The sequence below is a fragment of the Pterocles gutturalis genome, unplaced genomic scaffold (genome assembly GCF_000699245.1).
Source record: "Pterocles gutturalis isolate BGI_N339 unplaced genomic scaffold, ASM69924v1 scaffold25024, whole genome shotgun sequence".
Classification (NCBI taxonomy): domain Eukaryota; kingdom Metazoa; phylum Chordata; class Aves; order Pterocliformes; family Pteroclidae; genus Pterocles; species Pterocles gutturalis.
The window spans coordinates 181,136-192,837 of NW_010133965.1; the positions used below are offsets into that span (position 1 = coordinate 181,136).

At 39.2% G+C, this 11,702-nt stretch overlaps 1 protein-coding gene across 1 annotated transcript; it reads right to left on the reverse strand.

The window, feature by feature from the left end:
- Positions 1-944: 944 nt before the first annotated feature.
- Positions 945-11,105, reverse strand: TMEM114 (transmembrane protein 114; the record flags this gene model as incomplete). Its single annotated transcript, XM_010081433.1, has 3 exons — positions 945-1,177; positions 3,854-3,991; positions 11,025-11,105. Coding segments are annotated over 3 exons (452 nt in total), but the record flags the coding sequence as incomplete, so codon positions are not given.
- Positions 11,106-11,702: the final 597 nt, after the last annotated feature.

Consider the following 11,702-nt stretch of genomic DNA (forward strand, 5'->3'; position numbering starts at 1 on the left):
ACATAATGCTGTATCTCTCCTCAGACATTATACGTAGCTGACACAGATAAGGCTTCTGGGGTTCTCTGGTCTTTAAATCATCCCATTTTTGTGTGCTGTCACAAAGAAACAGCGTGATTGTGGTACAGGAGAGAGGAGGGCCTCTTTGGGGAGACATGAGGGAAAAGAAAGATCCTATAAATACAGAAGGTGTACAGGAGAGTAAAAATTAATATTACCCTCACTAGATATCCTAGCCATGCCCTAGTGCTGGGGATTATCACTGGAGTTCTCCAACTATTCTGAAATTCTTTGTATTCTAGATCTTCACTTTCAATTTTACTTTATGCAACAAAACCGTTTTAAGTATGTAATATTAACGGAGGACACCTACGCTTCACGCTCTCTCCCTGGGTTTGGGTGTATAGACATCACGTATTTCTATGGTCCTCCAAAGGCAGCAGGAAGGTCACACCACCAATCACAAAGTAGCCATCTCAGAGCAGCTCTGCTGGTACAGACTGCCAACTAGACTGGAATTCTGCGCATAATTATGAGTCTCGGAGGAGAAACCAAAAGCTAAGTAGACTGTGCAGACTGGCCTGCAAGGTACTCTGAGGTACTTTGGTGGGACGGCAGAAAGGAGAAAAAGAAAGCAAGAAATCTGTCTTGTTCTAGGCAATGAATGGAGATGTCTTATGAGCTGCCAGCTGAAATTATTTTGGAAACAGTAACACGGCAATATTCTTTCTTCTAAAGTCACAAGGGTTTCCTTATTGACAACACTTGGAAAGTTTTATTGATTTATTTTTGTGTTTTATAGCCAACTGTGAAAGGGTTTATGGCAGCTGGCAAGGTACTCAGTCACAGCATTGCCAATTTTATTACCCCTAGTGACCAGATGGACCAAGCAATCTCCATTTCTAGACTCTGCAGGGTTCTGTTGATGCAATGATACCTGTTGTTCATAATGCCTGTTCACATCGCCGTTTCAGACCCACAACTCTTGCTGCCAGGAGAAACACAGCTCCAGTGAGCACTTCTGTGACAAAGGAGATCCAGACTAGTGCCAGGGACCAGCCAAACCTGATGTCAATTTCTACCAGGAGATCCTTACTCCTCAGGAGGCAGACAGCTTCTTCAAAGGCAGCAGCTGAATATGCAATATAGACACTGATCCCAGTAAGAGTAACAAGAGCTGGGAAAGAAAAACATATTCACCTAGTTAGCATCCACTGCAGAAAACAAAAATAATTAATTGAATATCTCTTAGGGCTTCTTGGACACTCCTTCCTATCTACCCAGGCCAGGCTGCCTGTTAGTGTCCATTTACCTCTGAAATCTAGTTGAAGCAGTTGAGAGGGAAGTAAAGGGAGGGTTATTTCTGTCTGTTGAGTTTAATGTGTTCTCACTGCTAAATACCGAATTAAAATGTCTAACGGCAAGCCTCCCACAATAAAAATCTAGTCATATCTTCTATAGATATCTAATGCACATACGTCTCTGTTTTCAATACTGCATTATAATGCATCCTGATTTCTCACTGCTGTGTACCACATACAGTTGTCTACCTCCATGCAAGAGGGCCCATGGAGACAGAGATTCTTGCATTTCAGGTCAGTGACCTGAATTTAGGCTGGTTTCTAATTTTGAGTATCATGAGTTTTGAATGTTCAATCTACATGTATTGGTCTTTACTGTCACCTCCCACCGAGTGTTGTGGAGTCACGAGTATTCATCACTTCCAAATAACTGAGCCAAAGACATCCTTGGAGCAGACTAAAAATAAATTAATAAGGGTATTCAGACAAGGATCCAGATGCTTTCAGAATGAGAGGACTGTACAGAAGCTAGCAAACTTAGAATGGCACATCTCGCACAAGTACATGCTACATCCTGGGCCTGGCATCTATGTCACTCAAAGGACATACACTAACATGACTTTACTGGATCAATGGCAGGAAAGATGTGGTAGAAAGACCCTGGATTAAAGGACTGTAGCCCAGGGAAAGTAGATACCAGAACACTTGTAGGACAAGATGGCATCTTATCTGATTCTGAGGGAGAAAAGTTTTGGTCTGACTTTCTGTTAAATCACACTGTAAGTCTAGACAAATCTGCATTTTTGCACAAAAATAAGTTTGAGCAGAGACAAACCAAAACAGAAGTGCATTGGTTTATCCAACAGTCAAAATTCATACACATATACCTGATTTTAACCATGCTATCATGCCTGTACCTTATTCTAGTCCTCTGCAAGGGGGGAAAAAATCACTTCTCTATACCTTTTGTCAGCAGAAATGGAAATTACTGTTTTGTTGACATTTTCAACAAAGTACACAGAGTTCTGTGATCCCCCTTAAATGTGGCCGCATTTAAAAAAAAAAAAAAAAAATGGGGAAGCATGTAAGATGTCCTGGGATTTTTGTATTTTAAAATAACCTCATGTTTCTGGAATTGCATCATAAAATATTTCTTTGTGCTGGGATTGAACTATCAATACTGACCTTCGTGAACTGGAATATCCTATAAAACTGTGCATGCCCATTACATGCATCAGGCCTCAGTGCAACTGAAACAGCTGAACAATACTGCCTAAGTGGGAGGAGAGTCTGCTTTCACACCAAAGGCCACCCTGCAGTCGGTTCACGCCGTCCTGGAATACAGCACTAGTTGCATCTTCAGAACATATTCAGGCACCCCTCTCCTAATACTCTCTTTGTGTTTCCCTTCCCTCTTTGCAACCCCAGGTCTCTTAGAAAGGCACAGTACTCCACTCCTCAGCAGGGTAATCAAGCTTTGCACTTCATAGCTTTTCATCTTTCACTTACTATTTGGAGTAGCTCTCAAATAGCCTAAGCCTTTTCAGTGAATAAAGCTTTCTAATGTTCTAAGGAAACAGAAGTGACTGGTTTGTTTGGGGTTTTATTTCAGAAGAAAAGCATAATGGGGAATGGTTGGTCTTTGTAAGAGCATTTCAGACTAAAAAGGTCAGTCAAGACATTGAGACAGCAGCATTTGCTTCTAGCAGTCTCCCCTTCTCAGAAACAGGACTGTATGATCAGGTGATGAGGGCCAATACTGAGGATCCCCTTTTCTGATGGGGAAAATTTCTGTTTCAAGTTACATTGTGAAACAGTACAGAAAATCTATTTGGAGAAGAAAATAAGAGATGGATTTAAACCCAGTTTTCCTACTTCGACTGAATATTTTTAATTTCAATTCATAAATTACTTTCTAAATTAGAGGTTTTGTTTATAGCAAAAATAATAAAAAACAAAATGTAAAAGAATATTACTAGCTTCAGACTGAAATGCTACACCCCAACTAAAATAACTCTTTGGGGTTTCCTTCTGTGACCCATGCTTTGGGGACACCACTAGTTCAAAAGTAGCAGTGAAGCTAACCCAGGAATGTCTAGCAAGAGCCTCTTCAGGAACATGCAAATGACTTTGAAAAAATATCAGTTTCCTTAATAGCTGTAAGATCTGTGCAAGGCTATCATACCCTACGCTTTACTAATTACAAAGTCACTTCTCTGTTGCTCCATTACCCTGTCTGTAAATAATTTTGGCACTGTGCTGAGAAGGTATTAAATCTTTTGTGTTGATGGACACAGCAAACATGCTGTGTTCAAAGTGTGTCTCATTCCACAAGTATTTGTGTGTGATTATTTGCCTTTCCTGACTCTTAAGTGTCAGCTTTCTATTCCAGGATCCTGTTAGGTGCTGAGCAGATACAAAGTGAATGAACACCAGCGTTATTCTGAAAGCAAACTCTTTCTTAGCCTTTTTCCCCCGGAAGACAAAATTATGTTTCCCAGATATAATCTCTTATTATTTAAAATGGTTAAGCTGGGAGTTTGGTATAGTACCTCCAAAAAGAAAAAGCAGTCCTGTCATTAGAAGCAGTGGGTAGGCTCTGGCAAGAATACTGATGAATCCAGTCATTCCTCCAAAAATCATCAGTATCAGGCTGAGGGGCATCAGGATGACAAATGCTCCGTGCATGTCTGAGGAAAAATGAAGAACATTAATATTTTAATATTTTATTATGGTATCACTGTATGTACTAATAATTATTGAGTGCAGAGCCCCTGATCAGGATCAAAGCCTTAATCAGTGCTGCACAAACAAGGTGTTGGACAATCTCTTGGGTTTTCGGTTTAAGTCAGCAGACTTATGGTATGGAGAAAAAGGTAACATACAGAGCAAGCCTTTCACAGGGTAACAGCCTGTGTTTCAGAGACCACAAATACAAAGGATATGCCTACATGGATATAAATAAGCAATTGTACTGTTCTTAGCTATTAAGCCTAGCTGGATAACAGGTGATGCATTGTATATCAGGTAGTCACGACAACCTTCATAAAAAGTAGCCCTGGTTATCTGAATCATACAGCTCACAGTGTGTGGAGTTGTTCTGTTTGGGTGATGAGATCCAGTGGATGCTTTGGTTACACGCTTTCTTTTCTGTCACGTCTTCTGATGAACTGATCTAGCAAATTGTTGACCTTTTCCTTTGTTGCAGCTGACCATCACTAGAGGTAAATTTTCCCATCCAGCTCTGATTCTCTGTCACTGTTTTCTACAGCAGCTTCACTAAGTACATTAACCTATCCTGGTTGCTTCCTCCCACGCTAAATGTTTTACATCAGTCTTTACTGATCCCTGTAACATTTTAATAGCTGTGTAAACAGAGGGTTGCTATGTATTTTTCATAACACTGTTTTTTTCATCATAAATTATCTTTGTGTCATTGTTCCCTCTCATGCAATCTATCCACAAGGTTCAACCCAACCTTTTCTAGAATAATAAAATAATTATTCCAGCTTCCAGTGTCCATTTATTTCATACCAGAGTGAAGTGCAGAGTTACTGAGAAAGGAAAACTTAAAATCCACTTTCTGAGGGGCTCTGGGCTTCAGTGTCTCACGTAATTTCATAGAGGAACAACAATATACCATTAGCTGCTTCCCAAGGGAAAGGAGTCAGTTAAGAGATTACAGTTTGTGTGTGATCAGATGGTCAATCTTTTTAAGTCACTGTAACTGTCCACTGAAGTGGAGGTACTCCACCTGCAACTGGCTAAGGATCCAGCTTATCCTCTTCAATATCATTATCAAGGTAAGACACTATTGTGTACATGTCTCTGTTCAGTTCTAGAACCTCAGGAGGTTAGGAAGAGCCTGCGTGGGATCAAGGCAGACTCTGCTGATTTCTTTACTTCAGTGGAATGTGGTTTCAAGACAATTATTTGTTTTGTGCAGTGCAGAACACACTCACAAGGAAAAATGTGGTGATTGACGAACAGGAGGTGACCCTGTTGTTCTTCCATTTCCATCTATTTATGCTGGTATTTTATTCTCATGTTTAGTCCCACATATGCCCACATCAGGATCAGCTGATGCTCAGAAAGCATGAATTCAGCATTCTGCATTGAAGGAAACACTTAATCTCCTTGCTTCTAAATCTCAGGATACTCCCCAGGCTCTCCTTCAGCAAAACTGGCCATGGCTGCTGTTGCAGGCTAAGGAACCCAAACCTATAGCAATTCTCAGACGTGAACAGTCAAATCAATCTTCAGCTTACTGTGCATAAGCCAGTATGTCAAAACTGTTTGCAAATCTTAGTTGGAAACCAAGGGGAGAAATAGCCATGGAACTTAGTTCAGGAGTTTTATATAGTTAGAAATGGTTGTCAGAGACACGATGCAACGTGATGTGACAGAACAGAGATCTGGCACGCAATTCAGTTCTTGCATTCTAGAGAGGCAGCAGGAACAGGCTAGTCTTCTGCCCCGTCTCTGCTTCCTCAGGGTATTAGGTCTGATTTAGATTCCCCACCATTTTGACATCCCTGTGTCTTCTTCGATTTAGTCTTGCATTTAAGAGGTGGAAAGGCCTTGGGGGAATAAAATCTGATGCAATTAACATTTTAAAAGTAAGAGTGTAAGAATGGCGCAACTCTGTCCCCAGACCTGGCTTTGCTGGAAAAGAAGAAACACAATCTCATCAGTGGGCCTGTGATTTGTGATTTTCCAGGTGCCCCTTGATCGTCAAAGCTGCTGCTAACCAACTATACCTCAGGACAGTAGCACTAACAGCTGCTGTTTCTTTGACTTTCCTTTTCATGCTGTAATTTCAGCTGCTGCATTTAGGACTGTAACATTAGTGAGGACAAGTGTGGGTAAAGAAGGTAGGGCTCCAAACATAACCTTTTCTTTTGAAGCAAAGGGAAAACAAATCCATACCAGAGTATTCTCCTGGGGAGTGTCATTAATGATCTGTGACAGCGGCATGGAACATCAGAGTAACTCTGATTTTTACGCCCTCTTCAGTGAAAATACAGGTTTTAGGGATATCTCAGCTGAAAGCCACAGATCGCACTGAGCCTTACTTTTCCTACACGCAGCTGGGATCACATTTCTCATTAATCACCTGCAGCTTTTTAAAATCAAATATGTCATGGTTCTAGTTGGTTAAACAGCACTTTTATCACCTCCAGTGTTCTAGTTCAATACCTAATACCCAGTTGTCCTTCTTCTGTGAAATCTGCAACTGCCTGGAAAACTTATTCTGAAATGCTACCATGGAAACCACTCAGGAATCTGAATTCATGCCGTCTGGCATATGATATTATGCCATTATATCTTTGATTAGAGGGACAGAATTAGTTTATAGAAGGATGTGAATTAAAATTGCTTCACTGTGTTTCTGTCTTCCATAATCATCTGTGAAAGAAGCTAAAACACAGATTTTACTGTCATGTTAGTGTTTTTTAGGATGTATTGAAATACATACTTGTGCATTATGTGTTATACATATAACTGTCTTCATTTTGATGTAATTAATCCAGTATTGAAAAAAAAACCAACCTAAGCATTTTGCACAAAAGATATGTGCAGTTTCCTGTAAAACAGAATTCAGTTTACCACACCTATTTCTTAACGCCTGAGTTCCCTGTCAGTCCCACCCAGAAGGTTCAATAGTTTAGTCTCAAAAATACTGAAAACAAAATGATGAACATTTAAAAAACCACTCCATTTCTTTTGTAGCAAAAAATACTTTAATTGATCTGAATTAATGAAGTTTTACATCAGCTAGCCAAAGCAGTTTTTTATGGTATCAAAAGTAAACAAGCGCAGATCTAGCAGGTTTGTTAGTAATCTGCTAACAGGCTGGAGCTTAATTGTTTCAAATGAACTTTGGATTTGTTTGCACAGCTTATAACAGCAAGTAGTCTCTAGAAATCTGTAATAGTCACCTCATCAAAAATACTACAAATGGCAGCAACTCAGAAGAGCTTAATTAAGGACCTGTTTATCTTCCCCAGCAGTAACTAAATAGCCAGTTAGAAAAAATCTCCACATTTTAACAAATTTCACCATGTTTTGAAAAAACCTTAACCACAGCTTCTTAGGATCAGTAAATCACACAGCATTTAGTTCAGAAGAATGCAGATAGAAGTAATTTTTATGTTACCAAGCAGAGGTCACTATCCAGCCACAACTAAGACACATAGGAACAGGCTTCTTGAGTTTCCAAAAAATCAAGCTCATAGGAGACTTTTGAGAGGATACATTAGTATCCATCAAACACATTACTTTTGTCTTTTGACAGCTCATCTGTGCTGCAAGAAGTATTTGAACCAAGTCCAGACTACAAGTTGATTTTTATTAGAAATATTGACAAAATTGTTCATTTTGCAGGGATTACACTGGTGCTGTCTTTAGCTAAATCTGTACTAATTATTAACAATAAAGACTTCAGTAAACGAAAAATATTTAGATTACAAAAACGCCCAAAAGTAACCTTTCCTCAAAGTAACTTGTTGGATTTGGGACTTGTTGTTTTCCTTTTTTTAAAGCAATAATTTTACAAAGCTGCAATTCTTGGAGAAAAATTTTCAGTAGATTAAACACTGACATTCTTTCTACGCACCAACTTCCCTCTCTCTGTATGTGATCCTCAAATCTTAGATGTGATTTTGACTGTTATGTTTCTTCTACTGGAAAATGGCAAAGCTGCTCAGAACTCCTGATGCAGCTTCCTTTGAAGTCAGCGTGGCATCCTTCTTCTACCATTTAGTCAGCTCCCCATGGAAAAAGTTGCTCTTTCTGTTTGTCTCCCATGGCTGGCACAGGAGAACTCATACTTGTGGTGTCTTTGCCAGCAGATTTCAGTTTCAAAGGTGACTTTCAGATGACTATCTTTAATCCTAGTAGTCACCAAGAGATCTTAATAATTGTCTAAACTGTGAAAACCGACACTTTAATTTTAATCCCCTACGGGAGAGAGGAAAATGTACATCTCCAGTAAAAAGATTTTTTTAAATGCAGAAATTTCAGAAAGGCTAGTGGTAGGTAGTCTAGTGGTCTCTCTCTTTAGACAGTGGCTGATGTTTTAAAGTAATATATAACCATGCCATAATGTAATCTGCAATATGAAAATATTTTATACATTGTGAGTTTGAGGGAGAGAGAGGGAGAGAGATGTACACCATAAGTTCAGCTGGAGGGAGTAGTAAGAAAAGAAACGGAAGGTTAATGTACAGGAGAAGGCACATTTATACCTAATCATTAGAGAAATTGCTCAAGAATACTCCCATGCTGTGAAAATACATCATACTCTCAGGCTTAACAAAATCCAAGTCAATTGCCTGAGTAATATTGTGGGTAGTGCAGAACCTCAACTTGTACGCCTCATTTTTTTAATTTGACAGAAGGTCTATTTGTAGTACGCAGTAAACCTAAAAGGAATCTGCTGGGGATGAATAGGAGAGAGATGGGAAATGTGGAGGGAGGGAATGTGAAGGCTTTTCATCTTCTAATGAAGATTTTGTCTTCTGGCAGTGACCAGCACTTCCGTTTCCACCTAGATCCAGCTCTTCGCACTCAGATACTGATTTTCTCCCACCTTTTTGGCACTTGTGTCTACTTAAGACATTCCAGGAACAGTATGGGAACTCTGAAGAATGGGGGACAGGATTCCCGGTGTGTTACTTAAGCACCTGCATTCAGAGACAGCCCTTCTAAATCTTTTTAGGACTAAAGGGCAAGAAACACATTTGATTTTGCCAGAGCTCCTGAAATCCAATGTGCCAGACAAACAGCAAGAAATATGGGTGTACAGCTAGACAGAATGAGATTAACTCCATGTGAATGTGCCTCACACAGACAACTGCACAGGCGCATGCACAGGAAAAATTTCTTGAAATAACTAATTAAAGATGTGCAATTAGCCTGTTTGCTCCATATAGTAACACATGAAGAAATTACTGCAACTACACTGGAATCCACTGTCCCAGATTTGTAAAATTCTACTTAAAATATGTTGTAGATGAAGGTTTGCCGTGGTCTGACTAAATATGATTCAGTGACCACAGTCAGAAAATATTTAAGAAAAGCTGAAGTAGAAGGTAATACGGGTGCTTAACAAACCTAGATGTCACTTGGGAATATTTCCTAGAAGTAAGAAGCACAGACATGGCATTTCCTATATCCAGCTGCTATTGCTGTGGGTCTGCAGCCTCACCACACTGAAACTGCTTTGAAGCTGAACATCTAAAATGTGGAAAAGTTCACTCTGTAGGGCATTCTAATCAAACCTAGTAGGTTCTTTCACTGAAAGTATCTTTGATTTCTTATCTCATCATTTTTAGGCAGACTATGCCTGCTTATAACAAAAATCCACAAGTGTCTTTCCAGACCTGAAGTCTTTGTCCAGGAGCCTAAAAATAGCACTTGATATGAGAGTGAGAGAGAAAAAAATTCTCTGAGGTTCTGAAGAGTCTGTAAACATAGTTATGAATCCAATTTTTACTCATATTCACTATTTTCTTATACTTCATGACTACCAAAGAGCTGTCCTTTGTTTCCAAGCCAACATCATTTTTATAACAAAAAAGAGCTCTGTATAGTTACTGCTTTTGTTTTTGCAGAATTCGGCTTTCTTTGAAGAGCTGTAATCTAAAATGTCCTCACCTGATAAAAAACCTTTTGAAATGCTAATAATTTAATCTTGAAATTTTAGACTATCCCCAACATAATAGTTGAGATGCCCACACTTAAAACTGATCAGTCTGGTTAGGTTCGATTAACTTTGAACCCTTGAAGGCTTAAGTGATCCACCAGACAATCATTTCCACTGACCCTCCCAGTTTCAGCTGCATCAAGCAGCTAACGTCCTCTGTCTTAAGCAAAGAAGATTAAAGAAATGGCACCTTTTAATTTTAAAGCACAAAGAGACAATCTGTGCTGTTAGTCTTGAATCTGTCGATATGTTTGTGTGGCTGTTTCAGCAGCCCACTGGGATCTTCTTCCTACGTAAACTTTCCAGTTACTGTCACAACACAGCTACAGCAGCATCAGTACCTCATAGGCTCACTTTGCCATGTTTGCTGCACTTTTACCTCTATCATTAGGTGCTGCTCCAAGAGACTAAAGACACTCTAAGCCTAAAAGTATCTGAAAACATCTAGTTTGGACTTTCTGAAAACATACTGACATTGACAAATTAATCTAAAGAAAAAGAAGTAAATACCAATGAATGCAGTTATAAACTTAAAGTAACCTTTTTGAACATCAAGTTCTGCAAAGATTTTGAACACTGCTTTTAGTCATTGATTTATTTTTTTAAATTCCCACATACTTAAGGTTTTTTTCAATGCAAGGAATCCCACCGAAAGGGCAGATAAATCTTAAGGATTAGTTTAAATGTGTGTTTAAGCATTTTCACTGATTAAACTTTTCTGAGGGGATTTTTGAACATTTTTGCCTTTTAACACTTGTGTATCTTCCAGAGCCATTCCAGGCAGAAACATCTTGCTCCTGTGGAAGAAATTAGCTGGACTTGACATTAAATAGATGGCTATTTCAACAATAATCCCACTTAAAGTCCACATGCAGTGACAGATATCGTACAGAAGCAGAGTCAAAACACTGTCTGAGAGAGCTCCCCCTCTGAATCAGAAATAGGACCATGTAATGGCCAAGGAGGGAGGGAAGGGTGGATGGAAGTATAGAAATGATATGAAAGTTACTCACACAAAAGCTGTCTGTGTGAATCAGTGATGTTTGCGTTCTCATGCCAGAAGGGGTTTATCAAAGGGTAACATTCACTCCTCACTGATGGAGAAAAAACAATGAGAAAAAAAACCACTATAATATCTTATTGCAATATATCTTCTTCATTTTCACATGTACATATACTTCATATAATACTATCTGCTTTAGAAACAGTCATTCCCAGGTAGGGAAAAAAAAGGAGGACATTTTCAGTACCCAGTACTCAACTTCTGCTCCCATGGGGCCTGACCACTGAAGCCAAGAGGGAAACACCTGCTCATTTCAGTGGGGCTCAGGGTACAGCAAAGGGGAGAATTCCTTTAACCTGCTCCTTCTCCCCCCGCTCCACTGGAAGTAACATCCTTTCTTGCCTCCCACGCACATTACTTACTCTTTGTTTTTAACAGTGGGATCAAAACCAGAAGTAACATGCCTGGCGTGCAACTTAAACTAAATGGGGAAAATCCTATAATATCCTATATAATATATCCTATACAATATCCTATATAATATATCCTATACAATATCCTATATAAACCTAGTAAAACCCACAGCTGTGAAATACCAAGACAGATCAAGCACAGTGAACTTGGTGAGTCTTCAGTCACTTACCTTCAGTTAGGATGTGATTAAGTTAATTTTATTTATATTATTAAT